The 27799-nt window shown below is 44.4% G+C and overlaps 1 protein-coding gene and 1 long non-coding RNA gene across 22 annotated transcripts in view; one reads left to right on the top strand and one right to left on the bottom strand.

Moving 5' to 3' along the window:
* The first annotated feature begins 425 nt into the window (after positions 1–425).
* LOC129626776 (uncharacterized) lies at positions 426–27659 on the top strand. Its single transcript, XR_008702198.1, has 4 exons — positions 426–526; positions 5505–5605; positions 26052–26228; positions 27356–27659. It is a non-coding gene; the product is annotated as an uncharacterized LOC129626776 (long non-coding RNA).
* NCOA2 (nuclear receptor coactivator 2) overlaps positions 7967–27799 on the bottom strand; it is a 285913-nt gene continuing 266080 nt past the window's right edge. For 20 of the 21 annotated variants that reach the window (XM_055546219.1, XM_055546232.1, XM_055546227.1 and 17 more), the window contains 8 exons: positions 26025–26190; positions 22996–23274; positions 22041–22118; positions 20183–20420; positions 17859–18036; positions 16841–17039; positions 12857–12946; positions 7967–11802 (listed from right to left, as the gene is read on the bottom strand). In XM_055546219.1, the coding sequence (XP_055402194.1) occupies positions 11791–11802; positions 12857–12946; positions 16841–17039; positions 17859–18036; positions 20183–20420; positions 22041–22118; positions 22996–23274; positions 26025–26190 (1240 nt within the window). In that variant the 3' untranslated portion in view covers positions 7967–11790. Of the gene's footprint in view, positions 11803–12856; positions 12947–16840; positions 17040–17858; positions 18037–18144; positions 18759–20182; positions 20421–22040; positions 22119–22995; positions 23275–26024; positions 26191–27799 lie in introns of those variants that run through there. The other variant, XM_055546240.1, reaches the window with a different exon arrangement.

Below are 27799 nucleotides of genomic sequence, written 5' to 3' on the forward strand. Positions count from 1 at the left end.
ATGCAGTGTCTGTTTTGCTCTTACAGGGGCAACACACCCCTCCCCGCCCAGCAGTGAGAGTGGCGCCACCAAGCGCCTACCCCAGGAATTGCATTCAGCTTTTTGACATCCGGCCGCCGAGCTTGGAACTGTCTGCAAGCATCTGGGTTTTGTCTGGATTTATTTTGTGCATCCCTTAGCAAGATGTGTCCTGTAGGGTCAGGCCACTCAAGATGGCTGTTCTCTTGCTCTCTGTCCATCGGCTGCCCAAACAGGACCTGTGCCACCCACACCCTATTCACAGGACTGACCTTCCTATTGCTTACCCCTGGAAACCAGCTGGTGATTGTTTTTATCAAAGGAGCTGTGAGGGCCTGTGCCCCCCTCTGCTGGTTTCCCTGGTAACTAATGAGTACATCTGACATCAATTCCCTAAAACTGGTAATCCCTTCTCCTCCCCACCCCCTGAAGTCAAGAGAGCCCTGATGTCCTGCCTGCGGTCAGCTGCACACGCTTGGGTGTAGTTCCCGGCCCTTGCTTCAGACAGGTAAGCTCCCCCATCTGTTAAACCACTGAGGTCTCTATTACTGACTCTGGGCTCTTTCTTTGTTTTTGTTTTTTTTTTCTTTTTAAAGTATTTATTTATTTGGCTGTGATGTATCTTAGTTTGGGACATGCAGGATCTTAGATCTTAGCAGTGGCACGTGGCATCTAGTTCTCTGATCAGGGATTGAACTCAGGTCCCTTACACTGGGAGCAGGGAGTCCCAGCCACTGGACAACCAGGGAAGTCCTTCAATATTGTTTTTGATTTGCTGTCTTGACTGGAGTTCGGTTTTAAAGTTTCCACTTCAACACGTGGGGACTAGGGAAATGCCCTTGGGATGTCCAGGAAACCAGTGGGCCCACATGAGTGGGACTTCAGCCAGGGCTCCTGGCTTCCTGGGCCTACTCTATCAGCGGTTCAGGACAATGCTTCTTTTCATGTGGCAGTGTCAACTCAGGCCTTGTGTCCACGATCCTCCAAGTGTTTGTTTCTTCCCCTTCCCCAGCATACAGTTATCCAAAGGAATAACTGTAGCTCCCTTAGAGGAAGCCTGGGGAATGTGTAGATGTTGTAGTTATCTGTCATGGTATGGCAGGGTTCTTACTCCTAAGGACCAGGCTACCCCTTCAATGGGTTTTAATTTGAAAATCATCTCAGGCCTGAGAGCTGAACAAGGAACCTTCAGCGTACTGCTCTCCTTTCTGTCCTGTTTGCTCGTCTTGTCTTCTTAATTATTATTACTTATAATAATAAATTACATCAATATGAATAGTGCTGATAACAAATGATAGATCAAATGCTTCTTTTCTTTTCAATGACAGATGTTAAGTCGAGAGCTCTTAGTAGAGAAGGGTGGGCCACCTCTATAAGCTCAGAGATTTTGTAGGCTTCAAAATCAGCAGCAACCATCTATTAATAGATCGACAGTCTCCAGCCTTTTTGCCACCAGGGACTGGTTTCATGGAAAACAATGTTTTCACAGACATTGAGGGGGATGGTTTCAGGATGATTTGAGCATGTTACATTTATTGTGCACTTTATTTCTAATCTAATGCTACCTCTGACCTGATAGGAGGTACTAGTACAAGGCCCGGAGGCGGGAGACCCATAATCTTGATGTCACTACCCAGGATTCACCCACTCCAGTGTTCTTGCCTGGAGAATCCCATGGGCAGAGGACTCTGGTGGGCTACAGTTCACAGGGTTGCAAAGAGTTGGACACAACTGAAGCAACTTAGCATGCACGCACTCATGTTTCAGGAGCCCAGGTTTTCCCTATCAGGGGCCTGCATTTTGCATAACAAACCTGCCTCCATCAAGCATTCTAAAACTGTAATAAGGAGTGCTTCAGCCTGCTGCCCAGCGGTGTCTGCTCTTCCACTGCAGGAGAGTCTTGGGTGCTGGCTCTGCTCTGTTGTCTTATTTATGTGGGCGCATGCTCGGTTGCTTCAGTCGTGTCCAACTCTTCATGACTCTATGGACCATAGCCCACCAGGCTCTTCTGTCTGTGGGATTCTCCAGGCAAGAACACTGGAGTGGATTGCCATGCCCTTCTCTAGGGGATCCTCCTGACTCAGGGATCAAACCAATGTTTTTAATGTCTCCTGCATTGGCTCCAGTCCATGGGGTCGCTAAGAGTTGGGCACGACTGAGCAACTTCACTTTCACGCATTGGAGAAGGAAATGGCAACCCACTCCAGTGTTCTTGCCTGGAGAATCCCAGGGACGGGGGAGCCTGGTGGGCTGCCGTCTATGGGGTCGCACAGAGTCGGACATGACTGAAGCGACTTAGCAGCAGCAGCAGCAGCATTGGCAGTCAGGTTCTTTACCACTAGCACCACCTGAGAAGCCCATTATTTAGTGTTAATTGTCCCTTGATAGTTCTCATCAGCATTGTCCCTCTCCAGTTCAGTTCAGTTACTCAGTCGTGTCCAACTCTGCGATCCCATGGACTGCAGCATGCCAGGCCTCCCTGTCCCTCACCAGCTCCCAGAGTTTATTCAAACTCATGTCTATTGAGTCGGTGAGGCCATCCAACCATCTGATCCTCTGTTGTCCCCTTCTCCTCCCACTTTTCATCTTTCCCAGCATCAGGGTCTTTTCAGATGAATCAGTTCTTCCCATCAGGTGGCCAAAGTATTGGAGTTTCAGCTTCAGCATCCCTCTGCCAGGCAGCAGTTCAACTAGGCAGTAACCAGCCTTCTCCACAGTGGCATCCTTTTGCCCCCCAATTTTTTTCTCTCAATTATTGAGAGAGAGAGCTATTGACATCTCAGACTAACTATAGATTTAAAAATTTTTTATTTATTAATTTGACTGCACTGGGTCTTAGTCGTGGCATGTGGGGTCTAGTTCCCTGACCAGGGATTGAACCCAGGCCCCCTGCATTGGGAGCGTGGAGTCTGGACCACCAGGGAAATCCACCCCCAGATCTTCTGAATGCCTTGCTTTGCCCCATCTCCTGTAGCCTTCCCCTCCACTGGTATACTTTCTGGGGTTCCCACCAGTCAAATCCTCAGGATTTGAGCCACCACCTTATACCAAGGACTGTCTGTGTCACACTGGCTGACCACAATGATGTCTCTTCAACTGGCCTTGAGTGAGCCTGTCCCAAGTCCCCTTCTTACTGCCTACTTCCTTTTAAAAAAAAATATTTATTTGGCTGTGCCAAGTCTTAGTTGTGGCATGCAGGATCTAGTTCCCTGACTGGGGATTGAACCTGAGCCCCCTGCATTGGAAGTTCAGAGTCTCAGCCAATGGATCCCACTGGCTACTTTCTTAGATCACTTAATATTAGTCTGCACCGTCCAAGAAGCAGTCATCGAGATGGCATTAGAAGTGCAAGCGATTTATTAGGTGCAGTGCTTATGAGGGAAAGTAAGGAGGAATCCAGGGCAAATCAGAGGAAGGAAGATCCCTTCGGGTGCAGCATGCATCTAAGAGAGCTTGGCGAGTCTGCTTAGAGTCCTTGAGGCAAAGCTGCTCATGGGAGCAGTCCCATCTCCTGGGAGCACCTCTGCCTGCTATTCCTGCTGCACCCAGTCATGGGCTCGGGGCTGCCGGTGGGAAGTGTGTTGCAGCTGGGCACTGGGTTGACCACATTCCCCCTGCACAGCACATCTAGGGGTGTGCGTTCATGGCTGTTGTAGTGTCTTTCATTTCCAGGCTTTCCTTGAAACCATGGTTGAATCTCTTTCCTTGTGTTTTAGACAAAGGCACTGAAAGATGTTTGGAAGCTCAGTGTACACGGGCAGGATCATCAGCTGTGGGCTTCACTGTAATGTGACCTGGGTTTTGTCATGAGCAACCAGGATGTTCACCTCTGTGCGTCTTGCCTTTGCAGCTGCTCAGGTTCCCTTGTGAAGACATTTAGGCAACCAGGCAGGAAAGTGTGTCTGGGTAGCTAATCTCGTGAAGAGGGATCAACGTTCAGACTGTAGAATTCATCTTGGTCAGTATGGTACCATCTCCTGGGCTTCCCTGGTGGCTCAGATGGTAAAGAATATGCCTGCAATGCTCAATCCCTGGGTTGGGAAGATCCCCTGGAGGAGGCAATGGCTACCCACTCTAGTATCCTAGCCTGGAGAATCTCATGGACAGAGGAGCCTGGTGGACTATCAGTCCATGGAGTGGCAAGGAGTCAGACACAACTGAGCTATTTTCACCATCCCCTGATAGCTGTTAAACTTTTCTGGAGAATACACTTCCATTCTGCTGCCCAGGAGGAAGGCTGCTTGCTTGGAGCCGCTCGGCCAGCTTCTTATCTAGGCTTCTCATGGCCACATCCAGAGGCACCTGCTCCGTCTTGAGCCTTTGAGAAATTCCACGGTGAAACTTTTGTTTGCTTCTTGCCACTACTCTCTCACTTCTGGCTCAGCATTCAGCTTTGTCAGGTCTACAGAGTAAGTGACCACTCTTCGATCTGCTTTCAACTGCCAAACTTTGTTGGTTTCTGTTCCTACTACCTTTGTCCTTGTGGGTTTACGCTTTTGTAAACAGGACTTAACTGTTTTAGTGGGATGTGGGAGGGACCTGGATTGAAGTCATGGGTCCAGTTCTCCATTTTTTTTTTCTTTCCATGACACACGGCATGCAAGATCATAGTTCTCCAATCAGGGATGGAACCCTTGCCCCCTGCAGTATAACCGCTGGGCTATCAGGGAACTCACAATCCTTTTTTAAATTATTTTTTAGTAATTGGTGTCTTCAGTAGCCTATTAGCTGGCTTCCATAGAGATGTTTCTCCACAGAGTAGTCAGTCTTTAAAAACGCAAATTAGATCACATTGCTTTCTTGCTGAGAACTCTTTTCCGAAGGTTTCTCATTACACAGAATAAAACCTAGGTTGATGCCCTGGGGGCTCGCATATATGACCTCACGTGATCTGGCCCTGGCTGCTTCTTGGCCCTCATCTCCTACCTCTCACCCCGCCAGTTATCTTCTCCAGTCACCCTGGCTTTCTTGCTGTCTTCCAGACAAAAATGTTCTTAATGTTAGTTTGACTTCCCAGGTGGTGCAGAAGTAAAGAATCTGCCTGCAGTGCAGGAGACTCATGTTTGATCCCTGGGTCGGGAAGATCCCCTGGAAAAGGGAATGACAACCCACTCCAGTATTCTTGCCTGGGAAATCCCATGGACAGAGGAGCCCGGCAGGCTACAGTCCATGCGGGTCCCGAAGAGTCAGACATGACTGAGTATGCGTGCACACGTTAGATTATGCTAACATTAGTTTGTTTCCTATTACATTTGTTATGTCTTTTTTGGACAGAATATTAATTTTAATAAATTTAAATAATTTTTGTATTTTTCCCTAAAGAATGACTTCACTTTTCCAACAATGTAAACACGTATTTTTCTAGTTTTATATTTCATTATGTTGACACCCTGGATCCATGTTAATATTGTGAGGAAGGGGTTTAACTTGGTATTTTCTCCAATTGTGGCCAACTGTCTCAATACCATTTTTTTTTTTTGGAACAGATTCCTGCTGATTAGAAATGGCATCTCTATCATATGCTTACCTACATACAGTGACCTGTCTCTGGGCTCTATAGTCGTCTGAGTTATTTAGCCAGTTCTGGGTAAGTACTCTGCAATACTCACTGGTATGTTTGTTTTCAAATCATTTTACTCATTTATGTATCCAGTTTTGGTTGTGTGGGGTCTTGGCTGCTGTGCAGGCTGCTCTCCAGCTGTGGCGAGTGGTGGTGGGAGGGCGGCTGCTCTCCAGCTGTGGCGAGTGGTGGTGGGAGGGCGGCTGCTCTCCAGCTGTGGCGCGGGACCTCTCGTTCCACTGGCTCCTCCCGTCGCAGCGCCCGGGCTGCGGCAGGTGTGGCGCATGGGCTCGGAAGTTGCAGCTCCCAGACCCTAGAGCACCGGCTCAGTCGTTGCGGCGCGCTGGCTGAGCTGCTTCTCGGCATGTGGGAGCTTCCTGGACAAGGGATCGAACCCGTATCTCCTGCATTGGTAGGCAAATTCTTTACCGCTGAGCCACCAGGGAAGCCCTCTCACCAGTGTTTTAAAATGTTTCTGGAAGTTGTTTTTCGAATATTTCCATTATTGTGCATCTTATCTTCCAAATGTATACTACTGTGCACTCGAATTGTAATGATGTAGGGGCAGGAATTGATTTTTTTTTTTATCCTGGGCTTTCCTTTTCTAGGTTCATGGCACGCCTCCCTTTTCAGGTCTTTTGCATCTTTTAGTAGAACTTTATAGTTTTCTTCATAAAGGTCTTTCACACTTTATGTTAGGCGTAATGTAATCCTATTTTATAATGTTTGTTATTGTAAATGGGGGTTTACAAAACTAGTTATTAGTGTGAGTGGAAGTTAGTGATTTTTGTATGTTCCAGACATCTGACTGAACTCCTTTACTCGTTCTAAGAGCTGGTGCTCAGCTGCTCAGTCATGTCCAACTCTTTATGGCCCCATTGACTGTAGACAAGGCACCTCTGTCCGTGGAATTTTCCAGGCAAGAATGCTGGAGTGGCCTGTCATTCCCTACTCCAGGGGATCTTCTGGACCCAGGGATTGAACCTGCATCTCTTGCAAGTCTCCTGTGCTTGGCAGGATTCTTTACCATTAGTGCCACCTGGGTACCCCTAGAGCGGGTGGGTAGATTTATTTTGGCTTTCCCATAGATGGTTAGGAGAAAGCAATGGCAACTCACTCCAGTACTCTTGCCTGGAAAATCCCATGGACGGAGGAGCCTGGTAGGCTGTAGTCTGTGGGGTCGCTAGGAGTCGGACACAACTGAGCGACTTCACGTTCACTTTTCACTTTCATGCGTTGGAGAAGGAAATGGCAACCCACTCCAGTGTTCTTGCCTGGAGAATCCCAGGGACAGGGGAACCTGGTGGGCTGCCGTCTATGGGGTTGCACAGAGTCGGACATGACTGAAGTGACTTAGCAGCAGCAGCATAGATGGTTAATTGTGTTGAAAGTTTTTCCTCTTCTATTCCACCAGTGATACCCATGTCTTTTAAATATTTATTTTATTTGTCTTTACTGGGTCTTAGTTGTGGTGGCACACAGGATATTCGGTTTTGTCATGGCATGCAAGATCTTTAGTTAAGGCATGTGTTATCTAGTTCCCTGCCAGGGATCAAACCTGGGCCTTCTGCATTGGGAGCTCAGAGTCTTAGCCACTGGACCACCAGGAAACTCCTGACAACCTAATTTCTTAGCATGGGTAGTGGGCTACTTATTTTGTTCTGATTTCAATTCTTTTAATATTTCACCATGAAGTCACAGTGGGATTGTATCAAATAACTTTGAACAACTTTAGGACATTCACTTTCCCGAGAAGCTTTACTTTTCCTTGAGATTTTCTCATGTATGGGGGCTGAAATTTATCCTATGCAAATTTATCCAACAGTGTCTATTAAGTTAATCATGTTTTTTAAATTCTTCTTTTACTTTGTTAATATGGTGACTAGCATAGATTTTTCTCATCATTCATTTCGGTTTTGGTATATTTTAAAAAATACAATTCCAGATTTATTATTTCATGTAGTTTATGACCTGGGTTTTAAGTATTGTATTTGTATTGCTTACTATTAATAAGCCAACCTATTAAAACCATCATGATTATTCTAATGTGTAAAGTATAACCTTAATAAACCAGTAAGAAGCCTGCATTATTCTCATAAATGTTTTTCGAGAAACGGGAATGAGAGGTGATAGCATCATTTAGGATTCATTTAGATTCCACCTCTATTTGCCATTAAGTTGTCAGATAATCTTAAGCAAGACACACCGCTCTTGGCTTCAGACTGAAAATCTAGAAGATGGGACATTGAGAGAATAAATGTTAACATGCTGAGAACAGTGCCAACTACTGTATAAGTCTAAGAAATTATTAAATGGCAAGTCAGGTAATTATATATTTAACTGCAATTGTGAATGAGGATACAATATAAACTCAAGAAAATCTTCAAAGCCATGTAAAACCCGAAGGCATTAAAATTTATTAAATGATGCAATAACAACAGAATTCTTTATTTACAATAGCATTATTTAACATCAAATAAGCAAATAGCATCAGCAAAGCAATATTAACTTGCATAAATGTATTTAAAATTTCTCTTGAATATATCTACCTTTTGCATAAACTGCTCACACTAAAAATACAAACATCAATGCAGGTGAACAAAGTGATGTTTGGAGTCAACTCCATTTTGAAAATAAATCACAACCTGAAGCACTGTAAGCTTTCTCCTGAAGAACCATAGTTAATATATTGCTTAATTTTACCCTTGGATAATCTTTTCATATACACACATCTCAGATGCAACTTCATGAGGAACTGTACAAATAAAACCACAAATGGCATAAGAAAAAAAAAAAAGACAGTTAAATGTTTGAAGAAATGTATCATCATCACCATTCAACAACATAAAGTTTAAGTGATGATGCACTTATTCAAAAAATTGTACACAGTTCACTATACAAATATAATACATTGGACAGCTATGTAGGAATATACAAGACTTAAAAACAGATCTAAGGCATTATGCTAGATTTTAGCATTTTGAGGTTCTTGCACATAGCTTTTACCTGTAGTAAGAAACTTAAAAGGTTTCGTTTTAGTCTATAAAGAAACACCAGGGAGAAAATTCTAATTAAAATCGAAGCCACTACAGTAATTTTCTTTTGTGCAGAGAATGCTTTGCTCGGAGGCAGCATACTACCATACAAATACTAGAAAATTTTAAATTCACACCAACAATTAATGGCTTAAGTTGCATTTCAAAATTGATTGTGTATCTTTGGGTTCTGCAAGGGGATCTGTGCCACCCATTTCATGTGTTAAGCCCATAGGAACTCCGTTTTTAAACACAGATTAAAAACTGCATTATATAAACTGCAAAAACATTGCTTTCAATGGTTACAGGCCATGAGAGATACACGTGGGAGGGGGCATCTTCATCTTTTGAGTCCAACAAATTCATTGCAGGAAAACAGCTCACGTCACTTCTTCAACTTACCACGTTACATGGACACGTAGATGAGCTTCACAACCAAGTTAATGTATGTATACTTTTCACATTATGTGTTTTTCACATTTAGTAATATAAGTAAAACACTGATTATTTGTTCTATTAAACGAAAACCGAGTACTCGGTCTAACAAGTTTATTGTGTACACCATGAGAAATACTGATCATGGAGGGACTGGTTTGGCCTTTGCTTCTGTCATGATCAATGTGATCAGAGGATTCCTTCACTGACTTTTCTTAATTAGATGTAAAAAACCCATGACCTGATCTAAGCTGTAAGAGAACTGATCATCTCTCTTCCTTCAAAATGGCAATGATTATGAGTTATTCCCAATAACCGGAATGGTAGGTTTGCAGATCAGATCTGTCTGAACTGGGACTGACAGAACACAGCGGGCAGAGGGTCAAACAAGAGAAGGTACACAGGGGTTTTTGGACAGGGTTCCCGTGGAAAGGGACTTCCAACTCAGACAAATCCAGCTTAAACTCCATTCTCTCTTGTGAAGTTCCAGTCACATGTTTCTAAACGTCAACTGGAAACTGGTCACGTGACACCAAGTGTGACATAAGCCTCGTGGTGCCAGTGAGGACACTGAGCTCAGGCTGATGTCTGCCCGAGTTTTTCCTCCACCACAGTTGGGCGACCCAATGGTTTGGTTGAGAAAAGCAGAGCCTCTTGAGGTGGGGGGGGGACTGTGAATTGGTGGCCCCCAACAAGTGCTGTTCCTGGGCCACCTTCCTGTAGTGAGACCCCCCTAAGTGGAAAACAAAGTAGCGAAATGCAGATTTCCCAGGACATTTCTTTAGCACGGAGCCACACTTTCAGACTGTCTACTTAACCATTTATCTTTGGGCTCTATCTCTTTCTATACTTCCGTAATCTGTCCATATAGAGAGACACGTATGAGTAGGGGTAGTTTGTCTATTTTTCACCCTTCCACAAAAAAACAAGCAAATTTCAAGGAAAAAAGACTTCTCTGTTCCTAAAAGGCCTGGCTGATGAGATATAAAATGCTTTGCTTTTTAGACATCAAAAAGACATCATTCTGAAATTTAGGTAAGAAAGTAGGTGTCTTAGGAGTTGGGGAGAAATAGCTCAAAAAAGGTCACCAGTTTCTTGGTATTACAGTTGTCTGAAACTGATGCCAATTAAGAAAAGATTATTCCCCTACCAGAGTGGGCAAGAAAAACAACCAGAAAAGTGGCCTGCTTAGTAACACGTAGTCTTCCTAAGGTTAAGAAAGAATATAAACATATAAAAATCAAGAATTGGTTTCTACAGCGGCTGCATATCAGATAGATAAATGACTTATGAGCAGAATCACAAGATTTAGAAAATAAAAAGTCTTAAGTCTACAAATTAGGTCTAATCGAGGCCTTGAGAGCCTTTACAAAACACTTTCAGGAGACACTGCTATGAAGATATCTAATTGTAACACTGAAGTACCTCATTTTGGATTCGATTCCACAATATGTATACCTCACAAAAAATTACACAATTAAAACACTTAAGTCCTCAACTTAAATTATTGCTTGTTTACATATAAATTGGATTTTATGTACCTTACAAAACTTCGGCTTATTAAGTCAGCACTGCTAAAAAAAACAAAATAAAAGACACATGGCGGAGGTGAACTCTGTCCTGATGCCTGCGGTCAATTTTAAGCACACTGTGGTTTTCTCCCGTGTGGGGGGCCAGTGTCGCGGGGAACAGAATGAACACACTTCCCAGGCAGGTGTCCAAAGTCTGATGGGTTTCGAGTACTAACTTTGTTCCTCTCCTTCCAGTAAATGCATTTTTTCTGGAATTTCAGAGTTAGCGGCTGGTAAGTGGCTGGCAAAACATGGAAGGAAATAATAAAGGGCTTACCTGGTTTCTGTTGCTTTTATTTAAAAAAAAAAAGTGGGGAGAATGGGGAAGGCAGAGGGAGAAGGGAAGGATCAGATGGAAGAAGAGGCGCTGATTCAAGCTTCTGATGGATCTAAAGCAAACTGAATTTGGAAACCAATTTCTTTCTGATTCATGATTTGGGCGAACTAGTTTGGTTTGAATCAAAGAAATTGGAAAAAAAAAAAAGAGGAAGGACTTGTTAATGTTAACAGCCTTCCCACAGGCTCTTTTTCATCTGTTCAGGAACTGGAAATGCTTTCCAACACCTTCTTGAGAGCTTTCTACAAAGATACAACTACGATGTCTTGGTCTTCACTTCTTGGGCATGTCTGTACACACGGCACGGTCCATGGTGTCTGTCCTGCTTATCCCAGAGGCAGGCTTAGCTTAAAACATCTTTAGTTTGATTTTTTTTTTTAATCTTTTCTTTCCCCCAGATGAAATCTTAATCTTTTGGACTGGTTAGCCAGGGAAAACAAAGCAAGAAACCAGTGTCTGGAGCCAGACAGGAAGAGAACAAGAGCATGGGTTGTTTTCCTTAAATACATACATTTAGATACATTCAATCTGACACGGGTGTGAAGTCTGCCTGTCCACATTTACTCTGCAGGAGAGATCTAAGTTGCACTAAGGTGAATGCAGTGAAGACTGACAACTGTCCGGACGCGAGCTGCAGGCCACCTGTCAACCCGACAGGCGGCTCCCCCAGGAGGAGGAGCCGAGGGACTCGGCCGTCAGCCCACCTTGCTCGGGCAGGGCTGGATGGCAGGTCGGTTGGGTCGAAATGAAGAGACGCAGCTCTCCAGATTGGTAAGTGTCTTGAGCAAGTGAGCCCAGTCAGCTGAAGAAAGAAGCAACCAGCTACCTTCAGTGTCAGCAGTATTTCTGCGGGAAAATAAAGAGAAAGTTGTGATGGCTCAGAATTTTTGGTAAAACCATCATGAGGCCCAGCATGAAAACATCAGACTACTTGGCCATTTTAAATAACCCCAATCACAAAGGTTACACTCACTCATTTTTTTGTTTTGTAGAAAATTCAACATCAATTCTACATTTTGTCACTTAAGAGAGAACTTGAAAATAGTTACCTACTGCTAGGGACAACATTTTCTACCTTAAGAGGCCCCAGCACCTGTGCCAAACTGTTCAGAGCCCTTCCTCTTGTTAACAAGCCTGTCACCAGGCTCCCAGCTCAGGTGGGTTCTCAGTACTAACTGTTCTACTGTTTCAAGATTTAGTTGGACACAGTAATATCACTCTTCTTAGAAAAAGTGTTTAAGGTGATAAAGAAATAATATAGATCAGATTTTAAGACTGTTGCTTAAAGAAAATGAAATCGAACACTTAGAATAAACTTGGGCTTAATGAAGGGAGAGTGGGGTCTTAGCCACTGAACCACCAGGGAGGTCCACCCTAGATCTTCTGAATGCCCTGCACCATCTGACCTGCAGCAGCCTTCCCCTTAGAATAAACTTAGACTTAATTAAGGGAGAGAGAACAATTAGAAGCTAGTTCCTCTTCATCCTTCTGAAAATCAAACATTACAATTCAGAAACAAAAAGAAATCAAAGTTTGTGCTAACACGCCTAATTCTTTGCTATTTCATTCTTTGCTTTGCTATCATCATTCCATTCAGGGGCAAAATGAGTGTTTTTAAATCATATGCCACCATCAGCTCAATTAAAATGAGCTTAAATAAAAAATTACTCACACAAACATCATTGTTTAGCCAATAAAATGAGATTTTTTTTTCCTTCTCTTTTTGGCTGCATTGCACAGCATGTGGCTCCTGCATTGGAAGGGCCGGGTCTTAGCCACTGGACCGCTGGGCAAGTCCATAGTACACAATTCTCCTCAGCCTACTGGCTGATAACGTGTCTGTGCCAATTCTAGTCTATGGAATACTCACAGCCGCGGGTTTATTTCTCTGGTTTCTTACCCGTGATGCATCTCCCTCCTGCTTAATCATGTCCATCCCAGGCAGCTGGCTAGGGAAAAGGCCGCCTCCCCTCAGAGCAGGGTCATTCACCTGAGGGAGACAGGACAGCACAGGGCTTTATCTGGAGAGACATCCATACGCCTACTGGGGAGCAGCCACCCCCCCAAGCTTCTGCTTTGTTTCCAGGAGCAGAATTACCAGGACAGAAGGCCACTTCCCTTATCTAGTCTCCCACAGGCAAGTCCTGGGGGGAGTGTGGAGGAACGTGAAAATGTGCTGCGCTCACTCTCAAATTTTGTGTCCAACTCTCTGCGACCCCATGGACTGTAGCCTGACAGGCTCCTCTGTCCATGGGATTCTCCAGGCAAGAATACTAGAGTGGGTTGCCATTTTCTTCTCTAGAGGATTTTCTCAACCCAGGGCTCAGACCCACATCTCTCAGGTCTCCTGAACGGGCAGGTGGCTTCTTTACCACTGGCATCACCTGAGAAGCCCCTATAAATACACTGGCTGCCTTCACAATTAATTTTCACTTGCATTCTATATAGAAATTCAACAGAGATAATAATATTAGAGACATTCTTATGTCTTTCAGTTCAGTTCAGTTGCTCCGTCTTGTCCGACTCTTTGCGACACCATGGACTGCAGCATGCCAGGCTTCCCTGTCCATCACCAACTCCCAGAGTTTGCTGAAACTCATGTTCATCGTGTCAGTGATGCCATCCAACCATCTCATCCTCTGTTGTCCACTTCTCCTCCTGCCTTCAATCTTTCCCAGCATTAGGGTTTTTCCAATGAGTCGGTTCTTTGCATCAGGTGGCCAAAGTATTGGAGTTTCAGCTTCAGCATCGGTCCTTCCAATGAATATTCAGGACTGATTTCCTTTAGGATTGACTGGCTGGATCTCCCTGCAGTCCAAGGGACTCTCTCAAGTCTCCTCCAACACCACAGTTCAAAAGCATCAATTCTTCAACACTCAGCTTTCTTTATAGTCCAACTCTCGCATCCATACATGATTACTGGAAAAACCATAGCTTTGACTAGATGGACCTTTGTTGGTAAAGTAATATCTCTGCTTTTTAATATGCAGTCTAGGTTGGTCATAGCTTTTCTTCCAAGGAGTAAGCGTCTTTTAATTTCATGGCTGCAGTCACCATTTGCAGTGATTTTGCAGCCCCCCAAAATAAAGTCTGACACTGTTTCCACTGTTTCCCATCTATTTGCCATGAAATGATGAGACTGGATGCCATGATCTTCGTTTTCTGAATGTTGAGTTTTAAGCCAACTTTTCACTCTCCTCTTTCACTTTCATCAAGAGGCTCTTTAGTTCTTCTTTGCTTTCTGCTATAGGTTAGTGTCATCTGAGAATCTGAGGTTATTGATATTTCTCCTAGCAATCTTGATTCCAGCTTGTGTTTCATCCAGCCTGGCATTTCAAATGATGTACTCTTCATATAAGTTAAATAAGCAGGGTGACAATATACAGCCTTGACGTACTCCTTTTCCTATTTGGAGCCAGTCTGTTGTTCCATGTCAAGTCCTAACTGTTGCTTCTTGACCTGCATATAGGTTTCTCTGAAGGCAGGTCAGGTGTTCTGGTATCCCCATCTCTTTCAGAATTTCCCACAATTTGTTGTGATCCACACAGTCAAAGGCTTTGGAGTAGTCAGTACAGCAGAAGTAGACGTTTTTCTGGAATTCTCTTGCTTTTTCGATGATCCAATGGATGCTGGCAATTTGATCTCTGGTTCCTCTGCCTTTTCTAAATCCAGCTTGAACATCTGGAAGTTCACGGTTCATGTATTGTTGAAGCCTGGCTTGGAGAATTTTGAGCATTACTTTACTAGCATATGAGATGAGTGCAATTGTGCGGTAGTTTGAGCATTCTTTGGCATTGCCTTTCTTTGGGATTGGAATGAAAACTGACCTTTTCCAGTCCTGTGGCCACTGGTGAGTTTTCCAAATTTGCTGGCATATTGAGTGCAGCACTTTCACAGTATTATCTTGTAGCATTTGAAGTAGCTCAACTCGAATTTCATCACCTCCACTAGAGCTTTGTTCATAGTGATACTTCCTAAGGCCCACTTGACTTCACATTCCAGGATGTCTGGCTCTAGGTGAGTGATCATACCATCGTGATTATCTGGGTCATGAAGATCTATTTTTGTTTAGTTCTTCTGTGTATTCTTGCCACATGTTCTTAGTATCTTCTGCTTCTGTTAGGTCCATACCATTTCTGTCCTTTATTGAGCCCATCTTTGCATGAAATGTTCCCTTGGTATCTCTAATTTTCTTGAAGAGATCTCTAGTCTTTCCCATTCCATTGTTTTCTTCTATTTCTTTGCATTGATCACTGAGGAAGGCTTTCTCATCTCTACTTGCTATTCTTTGGAACTCTGCATTCAAATATTATATTTTTCCTTTTTTCCTTTGCTTCTCTTCTTTTCTCAGCTATTTGTAAGGCCTTGTCAGACAACCATTTTGCCTTTTCGCATTACTTTTTCTTGGGGATGGTATTGATCACTGCCTCCTGTACAATGTTCCTCCGTCCATAGTTCTTCAGGCACTCTGTCTATCAGATCTAATCTCTTGAATCCATTTGTCACTTCCACTGTATAATCGCAAGGGATTTGATTTAGGTCATAGCTGAATGGTCTAGTGGTTTTCCCTACTTTCTTCAATTTAAGTCTGAATTTGGCAATAAGGAGTTCATGATCTGAGCCACAGTCAGCTCCTGGTTTTGTTTTTGCTGACTGTATAAAGCTTCTCCATCTTTGGCTCCAAAGAATATAATCAATCTGATTTTGGTATTGACCATCTGGTGATGTCCATGTGTAGAGTCTTCTCTTGTGTTGTTGGAAAAGGGTGTTTGCTATGACCAGTGCGTTCTCTTGGCAAAACTCTGTTAGCCTTTGAACTGTTGCGCTTTGTACTCCAAGGCCAAATTTGCCTGTTACTCCAGGTGGCTCTTGACTTCCTACTATTGCATTCCAGTCCCCTATAAGAAAGAGGACATCTTTTTTTGGTGTTAGTTCTAGAAGGTCTTGTAGGTCTTCATAGAACCATTCAATTTCAGCTTCTTCAGCATCACTAGTCAGGGTATAGACTTGGAATACTGTGATACTGAATGGTTAGACTTGGAAATGAACAGAGATAAATCATTCTGTCGTTTTTGGGACTGCATCCAAGTACTGCATTTTGGACTCTTTCGTTGACTATGATGGCTACTCCATTTCTTCCAAACAAGAGCAATATTGCCTAGGAACCTGTAATGTTAGGTCCATCCATGAATCAAGGCAAATTGTAAGTGGTTAAACAGGGGATGGCAAGAGTGAACATTGACATTTTAGGAATTGGTGAACTAAAATGGACTGGAATGGGTGAATTTAACTCAGATGACCATTATATCTTATGTCGTTATATGTTTACTTTTTTGAGTGCAAAGTAGACCAACGATCCTTTCCCACCCCCTGTCCTTCTTTGGCCATGGTGCATGACTTGTGGAATCTTAGTTCCCTGACTAGGGACTGAACCTGCACCCTCAGCAGTGAAAGCAGAGTCCTAACCACTGGACTGCCAGAGAGCTCCCTTCACCTGGTTTTATGTTTAGGAGAAAAAACATCAGTTCTTGAAAATCCCCAAATATAACTATTTAAGAAAGCATATTTCATCACTCCATTTTTTGACATTCATTCTTGATATTGCAAAATGCTTCAAATAAGAGAACAATTTAGAAGACAAGAAAGTTAAGAAATATTTTAAAAGATCTTTGAGCCATCAGAGATCCTTTTGTGTTTTTTCATCATCAACACGTATTTCTGTTAATGGCACTGACACTAGTGATGGTAAGGTGAAAAAACACTTCAAAATAAATGTGGGGATTGATGGCAGATGTTAAGCACATGGAAAGACTCATTTAATAGCAGAAACAGACAAAAAGTTGCAATCAAGAAACTGAGGGTGGTTTCTCTTTGGGGTGCTCACCTGCTCGGGACCCATGGAGGACAGCCCTGACGTAGGCACGGAGGTCACTGAGGTCATGCTGATCTGTCCGGTCATCTGGTTCATGTTGTTCATCCCGCCTGTGTTGGTCGCCATGGATACATTGATGTTCATATTATTATTGTACATGCTGGTGTTTGCCTGCTGTGCGAAGTGTGGAGGGGACTGTTGCGAGAACATGCTAGAAACACAGTGAAAAATTAAAATGTTAGAGCCCTTGGGCAAACAGGGAGGCAGGATGAATAAACCTAGGCTGAGAGAACCCAGGGAGTGGGGCATGGGGTGATGGCCAGGATTTGGTGAGATCAGAGACAGCAGGGGAAGGGCTCCGCCAAGCTGCAGGGGTCACTGCGTTCTGACCTGTCCCCAACATCACCATGTTGGGGTGTTGGACAAAGTCTGGAGGGACACTTTGCACTCTCATGTCTGCACCAGATAAGGATTCTGTTTGCTTTTATTACCTGCACTGATAGGGGGGTGGGCTTCCCAGGTGGCGCTAGTGGTAAAGAACGTGCCTGCCAATGCAGGAGACGTAAGAGAGGCGGGTTCAATCCCTGGGTTGGGAAGATCCCCTGGAGGAGGGCATGGCAACCCACTCCAGTATTCTTGCCTGGAGAATCCCATGGACAGAGGAGTCTGCTGTGCTATAGTGTTGCAAAGAGCGGACATGACTGAAGCAACTGAGTATGTACACACGATAAGAAGGTGGCTTCCAGGCCACTGCCTCCACAGCACTTGTTCTCATACATTGGGGGTGCTACCTTCTTGCGGCGGTGGTGGTGGGGGGACGGGGTTCCTTTACTCCCAAGGCAAAAATATTAAGCTAGGGTTTGGTAAATTCTGGTAACGTCTGCTCTAGGAAAAGCAGATTGGCTTATTACTCAGAGGTTTACTTGGTATTGTTTGCTTGAACAAAGAAGAACTTTCCAGAAAAGAGACAGGCGGGCTATAGAAAGATTGCCTGGTGATCGTTTCAAAAAGACACAGACACGCAGCATACCTGTTTGCGCCCATGCTGCCCTGCGCCCACCCGTTCATGTCCGAGGAGGCCTGGTAGGCTGGGTTTGCCTGGGGCTGCTGCAGCATGGGGCTCTGGGTGTGCGCCAGCCGGGGTGATATCAGAGGGCTCTGCGGTGCGGCGGCCCCAGTGAAGCCGGGCTCAGGCTGCTGACTTATTCCTTCAAAGACAGAACAGAAGTCCCAAGGAGGCTGTTAGTTTTATCATTGAGGCAGGGGACAAAAGAGAACACTCAAATCAAATACACAAAGAAAGTTACTTTCATGAGGGAGGTTCAAGAGGGAGGGAACATATGTACATCTATGGCTAATTCATGTTAAGGTATGGCAGAAATCAAAACAATATTGCAAAGCAATTATCTTTCAAATAAAAACAAATTTCTTAAAAAAATAAAATTACTTTCGAATACCCTATCTTGTGCTGGTAAGTTATACACATTTAAAAAAGATTCCAAGTTGGGATAAAATGCATGAAGAAAAACTCTTCATACCTTGGTTCTCTATGGTAATTAGAGGCGTGCCCAGGAGACATATTAACTATCGAGACTAAACACAAAGAAAATACCATTCTTGCCCCCCATCCCTGGCAAATCAAGAATGGGTCAAATGTATGTATTTCTCTTTGACTGGAAACAGTCTTTCAATGTTTATGTGTCACTACAATTAGATTAAACTGGATTAAAGTTTGGTTCTCTATAAAAAATCAACACACTTGACTACTTTTTTATTAAGTTATTGTATGATGAGATAGCTATGTTTTAAAAATAAGTGACCATGAGGATTCCCTGGCAGTCCAGTGGTTAGGTGTCTCCACTTTTACTGTTAAGGGCCTGGGTTCGATTGCCAGTCAGGGAACTGGGATTCTACAAGTCACATGATATGGCTAAAAAATACAAAATTTAAAAAAGTCAGTGCATTCATGATTAGCTTACTATGTATTCATAAAGGATACTTTTACAGTATACAAGATTACTTGTATACTATATAAAATTACTTGTACACTATACAAGTATCTGGGATACTTTTGCACTATACAAGATTAACAAGAAAAAGAAAAACAAACTCCATGTAAGCTGCTTGTTCAGTTTAGAGGCAAATGGTGTTTACATTAAAAGGAAAGAAAACTTTGAGCAGACTTTCTTAAATCATCAAAAAAGAAAGAGAGGAAGAGCTGGGAAACAAAGGAGGCAGCTTTTTAGAAAATTTCAGGGATGACATTAAGGTAATCCCATTTTTGCCTAGAAGACTTGTAAAACATGCATATTTAATGACTACTTTAATAAGCTATGAAAGAAAAACTTAAGATCACACAGGAAAAAGCTGTACATTATCCTTCTGGGTCTTGAAAGAAATAGGAGATGTGAGGTTCAAGCACCACGAAGACTGGGTAGTTGTTTTTAGAGAACTCTGGTGGGAGATGGGGAGAGTCATTTTGAATGTTAACCTTGATGTAAGCACTTAACTTTTATCAATAATTCAACTATTAACCGAATATGACATGCACACAAATATTAATGTTTATGACACAGCATGCTTGTTTCTTAAGATTGACATTAAACAACAAATCAATACAAAGAAAATGAAGAGCTAGTCCACTGTGGTTTCTGTAAGGCACTTCTGAAGAATTATCAATTCATTAAAGATTTGGTGTAATATTGAAAGTGGAAGTGTTAGTCGCTTAGTCGTGTCCAACTCTCTACGACCCCATGGACTGTAGCCTGCCAGGCTCCTCTGTCCATGAGATTTCCCAGGCAAGAATACTGGAGTGGGTAGCCATTCCCTTCTCCAGAGGATCTTCCCTACCCTGGCATCAAACCCGGGTCCTCCTGTATTGCAGGCAGATTCTTTGCCATCTGAGCCACCAGGGAAGCCTTTATTTTTCTAAAGTCATAGAAGGTCTGTAACACTTAAAAGGATATACATCTGTCAACATTTTGTATCTATCAGTTTGTCTAAGCAGACTCAAGCATATGCACATGCACCTGTGTTTACAGACACGGACGTAAACACAAACACGTGTACGTGCTTATGCACACGACTGGCGCTCTGCGTGTGCCCACCTAGTCTGGTTATTCTTAAAGTAAGACCTGTGCTCGGAGACAGGGTAGTGGCTGAGCTGAGAGCTGGGAAGATACTGCATTGGATCTGGGGACTCCTGATGAGCCCCAGCTGCCCTTGCGGGTTTCCTAGCATCCCCTGGTTAGCCAGGTTCATCTGGGATCTACACAAAGAGCTGTGACTCCGGACAGTGAGGGGACCCTGGGAAGAAAGGAGTGGTGGAAGGTAGTGGGGGTCTAGGTCCCATACCGTAGTTTGGAGGGAATGGAAACTGCTGCGCATTTGCCTGGGGGATCCGGGGGTTGCTCATGGTTGCTGGCACGCCACTGGGAGCCACCACGCTGGGCGTCATGTTCAGCCCCTGCCCTCGCATCATCAGGGTTCGCTGCTGAACCTGCTGCTGCTGATGATGCATCTGTCTTTGTCGAAGATGTTGGTTCAGGATTTCCCTCTGTCTCTGGGCCAGCATCTGGGCGTTAATAGGTGCCTGGAATGGGGGCGGGCAATACACGGAGGAAGACGTGGGGGTGGGCACAGATCGAAAAAGAAACCACATGTTAGAAACAGGATAACAGAGGGTACAGGCTCATGCAACATTATTTGGAAAATAAAGAGAGAACATTTTAGAGCTGAACAACTGGCAGTGGAGAATGTGAGCCCTGAGTTCTGTACACACAGTGAGGATTCGGAACCTTTGCAATGACTGATGTGGGTCAGTTCAGAGTGACTATCAATAAACTGGAGACTCACTGCGAGAGGACACCATTAACTACGGGACCCCAAGATAACATCAGTCCTGTCTGTAAGAAGACTCTGTACAGAAACCTTGAAGATGGCAGTTTAGAGGCTCATTAAGGGACATTCAAGTCTAAAGGGACACCAAGTCACTTTGCTGAAAGGTGGCTCTGAAGCACTTGAGAAAAGGCTGAACGGAGGCAGAAAGAAAGGGAGTTGCGTAAGGAAAGGAAGGTGACAGAGGCCAGGATGGAGGGTGGATGGAAGGATGGATGAGGGAAGGGGTACCGTGCTTACTGTCAGTGAGGGGGACAGGCTGGTTATGGATCTTGGCTGTACACAGCTGACTTCATTATTCATGGATTCCGTACTGGCGAGCTGGCCTACCCGCTAACATGTACTTGTCACCCCAGAACCAATACTCACAGCATCATCATCATTTATGGATACATGTGGAACAGCAGAAAATGTGAGAAGCCCGACATGCACATTCCTACCCATGGCTGAAATGAGGTGACATCAGTTCCTGTTTCAGCTCTCACACTGCAGACAAGCGTCCTTCTTGTGGACTACTTAGTTCCATGTTTTTCACACTGCTGTGCTTTTCATCAGTGACTCTGCTGTTTAAAATGGTTCCTGCGACTAGTGCTCAAGGGCTATCTAGTGTCCTAAACAAGTCCAGGAGGCTGATGTGCCTTGTGGGGGAAACTGTGTGAGTTAGACGAGCTTCATTCAGGCGTGAGTTATGGTGCTGTTGGCTTTGAGTTTGATGTTAATGAATCAACAATATATATTACAAAAGGTGTCCTCAAACAGAAACACACATGGACTGACTGATGAAAATGTGACAAGAGGCTCAAAGAAACCGAACACTTTATTTTTCCTAGAAGCAACGGTTCACTATTTGCCAATTCAGTGTTGGCAGGAACTTGGCTTGCTTGCTTAGTCAATCCAACTCTTTGTGACCCTGGGGATTGTATCCCAGGCTCCTTTGTCCATGTGATTCTCCAGGTAAGAATACTGGAGTGTCTTGCCATTTCCTCCTCCAGGGGATCTTCCCGACCCAGGGACTGAACCTGCATCCCCTGTGGTCTCCTGCATTGCAGGCAGGTTCTTTACTCACTGAGCCATCAGGGAAACCCAGTACTGAACAGAGTGTGAATAATGGTAACTGACCGTATGTGGCAATAAAAACGGCAGTGATGGGGAGGGAACCACAAAGGCAACAGACTAGACCAATAAGCAAATGGCGTGACCTCCATCATGTGGATCTAGATCAATGTGTGGCCTTCTAAGTCACTTTACATAGGATATCAAGGAGGGAAATGATGAGACAGGTTAAGTGGATACTGACAGCTTGTCTGCCCCTTACCTGTGTGGGTACTCCAGGCCTCAGAGTCAAGTTCACATTTGAAACATTGCTGATTTGATTCATAAGTGGCTGGCGATTCTAAATGCATATACATGGCAATCAGTACACTTTTAAACAGAATATATTTTACTTCAAATTCCCACCTCAAGAAACCTTCCCCAGCCCCAAACCTAACATCCACATGCTGCTGGATATGGTAACCACATGGTGTGTGGCTGGATACCCTTGTAAGCTAGTTATCAAGTGATGCGTCCCATTGCTTGTAGCTGAGAAGTTATTTTGGACTGTTTGGAAAGTACACTGTTTGCAAGGGAAAAAAGAGTAGAATGATCAGAAGAGGAGGCCAAGAGGAAGATTAAGGAAAAAAGCAGAGGGAAAAAAATGCGGGGAGATTTTTAAAGTCCACAATACTGTTATTTACTATATGACAGAAATCTGTCCAGGCTTGTTTCAGTGAGAACATACTTTCTTGAGCAAAAGAGCTACTCCTTAACGCACCACCCCTCTGCCACCATTCTGCTAAAAGCCATGATTTTGATCACAAGAGAGGACTCATGGCAGGAGCTCCCGGTGTCCTGGGTACTCACTTGGGGCCAGAAACTGTGCTGGGTCCTGTCAACCCATACATAGAGCCCTAGCCTGTTAACAGCCCCATTTTATAGATGGAAACACTGAGGCTTGGAGAACTCAAGGTTAGCCCATCAGTAAATCACTGAGCTAGGAAATCAGAGGAGAGCTGCTCTAGCTGGAGCAGAGTCAGCAGAGGAGCAAGAAAGAAGGGAAAGAAGAAAGCAGAAATGAGCATGAAAGCTGTACAATCATGGCAACATCTTCACTGTCTTAGGACAGAATGAGACTTAAGCCCCCAAAAGGACCCCCTGTTCTCGTGCCATCTCACATTCACCTTCACTGTGTCCCCCCACCCCGACTTTCTGGGCAGTGGCCAGGAACACACCTGCTGTGCTTGGAGGCGATGCTGCAGTTGAAGCCTCAGCTGGTTGGGCTGGCTCTGCACAAGGCCCGTGGGCCTGAGGCCAGGCCGGGGCTGCATGCGGAGGGTGGCGTAACTGGGCCGCTGTCCCATGGTGTGGAAGTTTGGATCCTGCATGGGCGTGTAGCTGCCCTGGGCCATCTGCGCCTGAGACGCATACTGCTGTGGGAACACGGGGGTCTTCTGCTCTAGCATGAGGCTGGAATCCTGACTGGAGAACTGCTCCGGGTCCACACCTTGGCTCTGAAGAGAAAGCCCCCAGATGACCAACACATAAATAAAACCAGCAGAGACCGCAAAGTGATCATAAGACCTTCCTCTCACTGCCCTCGCTGAAGCTTCTGCCGCTGTACTGATGGCACAAAGGTACCTCTCCCCGACCCTCCTTGTCTTCGTAGAAAACGCCTCTTTGTCCAAAAGATCCAGTTACTTGAGGCAAGAAGCAGGGCTCAGGCCTGACTCCCAGCAACCCTTCTTCCCAGGGAAGGGGGAAGCGGTCATAAGTATAGAAAGCCTCCTACTCACATCACCAATCTGACTGACCCGAACCTGATGCACATGTCTTCCAGATGTGTTCAGTGTTCTGACTGCTTATTCACTTCAAGTAGACAACTGCCTTGATACCTGGCTGGGGTCTGCAGTGTTGGGGTGCCCACCGCTATTATTCCCATTTTGCAGATAGTTAAACTGAGACTTGGAGATGGGTGGTAAACTGCAGCAAGCCTGTCTGGCAGGTAAGGAGTCGGTTCCAGTCGAGTCTGTGATTTAAGACCTGAGCTGCTCACCAATGTGACACGCTGCCGTATCTGACTGCTTTCTGTGGTCATCAGAATTCCCTACACGGTCCACATTCTGCCACCATCTTATTTCCTTTTTTTTTTTTTTCTTTGGCTGTGTTGGGTCTTTGTTGTAGTGCAGGGGCTTCGCTAGGTGTGGCACAAAGGGTTAGTTGCCCTGTGGCATGTGAGATCTTAGGTTCCTGACCCAGGATCAAACCCACGTCCCCCTGCATTGGAAAGTGGATTCTTAACTGCTGGACCCCCAGGGAAGTCCCACCATCTTATTTCCAACTAGATGTATCTAATGTGTTTGTCCTTCTTGACTTCTTAGAGCTGCTCCATCTATCTGGCTCAGAATGGAGTGGGTACAGAAAATCCAGAATTTCCCAGGGGCAACAACTTCAGGTCAGGTGGCCCTAAAATGACTGCAAATCTGGAGGGTGCACTTGGCTCATTCTTTTTTCCTTCTGCTATGAACCTCCCAACAGAGAGGAGGGAAGGACCCAACTGTAAAGTCATCTCTCAGGTATGCTTTAACCACAGTAACATCCTCGGTTTTCCTTAAGCTAGTCTATCCAAGTGAGAGCAGGCCTGGGGCCACCCAGAATCCTGCCCTCAGATCAAGTTTAACCATGAGAACTGGGCCCATCTTCTTGTGCATAATAGTTTTAAAAAATGTGGAGCCCACTCATGGGAACCATTCACTGTTGAATTACTGCTCTAAGTATATCCACAAAACCATCTCAGATCTTGAAGTACTGGCCCATCTTTAGAAGAGAGAAAGTTTAAGTAATTTCCATTTTTAAAGAAAACACATAACTCTGATGACTATAAATAAAGCCCATTTGTGTTCTACATTTCCCCAACTTCACCTAATAATCACTATTTCTATAATTCAGGTAATATGACATTATAAGGATGGATTTGATGAGACAACATAGAAACACAAATTAAAAAAAAAAAGAAGACTGAAGATATTCAATGATGAAATGACACCAGTTTTGATAAAAACAATGCTTGAGTCATGCAGCAACCCCAAGAATCACATCTTTAAATGTCACTTAGACGAAACTCAGGGATAACAATGCTGAATGCTAAATTCTCACCAGCACTAAAGGCAAAGCAAACCAGCCACACAGGAAATATTTCAACTCCATTTTCCTCTCTTGATTTATTCAGGTTATGTCATGCAACCTCAAGTCATCTCTTTCCATTCTGTTGTTCTCAGTATGAATCGACAAGTCTTAACTCCCACTTCTGTCTGCTGAATGTGGGGATTATGACAAGACTAGTTTTAATGCTTCAGAGAAAGTCTCCCATGACTCGGCACCACCCTTCTCACAGACCCTCACAACACCTCATACGTCCAGGAAGCAGATCAAACTCTGGAAGGTACTTCTTAGCACTAAGAAATAAAGATGATTCATGATGAGAAAAGAAGAAGACGGCAGCGAGCCTGTGATCTTTCTACGGGAAAACAGGATGCCTGCTTCACATCAATTGGGCTGCGTAGCCAGATTGAGAAAAGTCCTCCAAGTTATTTCATGAGACTCTGTTAGGTTATTATATTGTTGCTATCAAGTACTCTTAAATGACTTTATGTCACCAACTAAATCAACTATACAGGCTTCCCTGGGGGCTCAGACGATAAAGAATCTGCCTGTAATGGAGATCTAGGTTCGATCCCCGGGTTGGGAAGATCCCCTGGAGAAGGGAACGGGGGCATGGGGAGCAGGGGAAGCAATGGAAGCCCACGGAGATTGGCTAACTTCACCTTCAAAGTGACTTCTGCTAACTTATGTGCAACCTGTTTTAGCACAAGTAGCTTCCTATCACTAGCTCACAGATATAAGATGAAGGATGCTGTTTTTGAGATGGAAGGTTCTAGATCGCTGAGACAGCAGTGGTCTGTTCCTGGCCTCTCTGCTCCTTGTATGTTCCTCTCTGCCATAGTCAAGTGACCTGAACTTGAGTTTATGCCTTTTGGGCAAATAAATCCAAATTACAGGTAAAATTCATTCTTGGTTGTTTCCATTCTGGGGCAAAAGTTGATGTGGGAGTAACAAGGAGAGGGGGTGACAGGAAACAGGGCTCCTGGTTACAAGGGAAGAGCACGTTCTAAAAAGCTGACTGCCGTTTACGGGCAAGCAGAAGAAAACAGACGTCTACGTGGCCCTGCGAGCTTGGCCTCCGCCAGCCTCGTGGTGTGCCCACCTGGCTGACGAGCTCGGGTATCCCCAGGGCTCTGTCGATCTCCTCCAGGCCATCGAAGTTCCTCAAGGCCATGTACAGTTGGTCCAGAAGAGCGCCTTCATCACTCGGAGACTCTGCTGCGGGATGTGGACACAGCAAGTCGTCGGGAGAGCTGCCGAACGGCTGCCTGTAAAGAGACAAACTTCATCTCGTGCCCGCGGAAAAGTGAGTTGATTAGAGAATATTTTTTTCCCTCCTTAATAACAAAAGTAGTAAAATACAGTACCAGTCAGACACAAACAACAACCCCACATAATAGATACACATTATTTAGTGCCTAACACAGATAGGGGGCTTCCCTGGTGGCTTGGTGGTTAAGAATCCACCTGCCAATGCAGGAGGAGATCTGGGTTTGATGCCTAGGTGGGGAAGATACCCTGGAGAGGAAATGGCAACCCATTCCAGTATTCTCTTGCTTAGAGAATCCCTAAGGACATAACTCACCAGGAGCCTGGTGAGTTACAGCTCATGGGGTTGCAAGAGAGTCAGATACAACTGAGCGATTAAACAACAACAACAACAACAACAACAGAGGTAGGTGAGACACATGTTAAGGCACTGGATGTTATGATCATTGTTTTTATTGCTCCTGCTCTAAAACTGGCAAAGCTGAGGCTTGGAGGGCTTGTCAGACTCTCTGGTGGAGAACAGACAGGCAACACTACAAAGTGGGGATTCACCACTGGCCGGGGTGACCACCGTGTTCCCACAAATCCACAATGACTCTTCTAGCATATATACTCATATATTTGCTTTGCCCTGAAGTAGTCTGTCTAGTCAAGGCTATGGTTTGTCCAGTGGTCGTGTATGGATGTGAGAGTTGGACTGTGAAGAAAGCTGAGCGCTGAAGAATTGATGCTTTTGAACTGTGGTGTTGGAGAAGACTCTTGAGAGTCCCTTGGACTGCAAAGAGATCCAACCAGTCCATTCTGAAGGAAATCAGCCCTGGGATTTCTTTGGAAGGAATAATGCTAAAGCTGAAATTCCAGTACTTTGGCCACCTCATGCGAAGAGTTGACTCATTGTAAAAGACTCTGATGCTGGGAGGGATTGGGGGCAGGAGGAGAAGGGGACGACAGAGGATGAGATGGCTGGATGGCATCACTGACTCGATGGACATGAGTCTGAGTGAACTCCGGGAGTTGGTGATGGACAGGGAGGCCTGGCGTGCTGCGATTCATGGGGTCACAAAGAATCAGACACGACTGAGTGACTGAACTGAAGTAGTCCAAGGAGTTTCCAGGATTTTAGTAGGAAAGACTAATTGATTACATTGTTTCATTTCTCACCAGGCTTGAATGACCCATCTGAGGGACACAGTGAGCATGAAAGCTTCATTACTTTTTTTGAACTCAGCTGCCATTAGACTGCACTTGGCTGGACTAATGGGATATTTCTCCGTCATGCATAAGTGGGATTTGCAAACATTTATGAAAATCCTCAAGAAGTGTGGCTGTCAGGCTACCAAATTAGTCACAAAAAGTCGACCATGAACATGCAGATTATGTCTGTTGTATATTTTAGGCGATAAAACTGTAACACTACACTCCAAATTCAATGGTATAATAAAGTCCTGTGATTTACATTAACTGACAACCTTGGGAGTGGAAAAGAGTTTCTGAGTTACTCAAAAATTAAAGGGGAAATGATCCTCTAATTTGTCCTCTTAGAGGTACTACATGATGTTTTGTAGAGAATGAAGTTTACAAGTAAGCACCCTCATTCTTAGGGCTTCC

The sequence above is a fragment of the Bubalus kerabau genome, chromosome 14 (assembly GCF_029407905.1).
Source record: "Bubalus kerabau isolate K-KA32 ecotype Philippines breed swamp buffalo chromosome 14, PCC_UOA_SB_1v2, whole genome shotgun sequence".
Taxonomy (NCBI): Eukaryota; Metazoa; Chordata; class Mammalia; order Artiodactyla; family Bovidae; genus Bubalus; species Bubalus kerabau.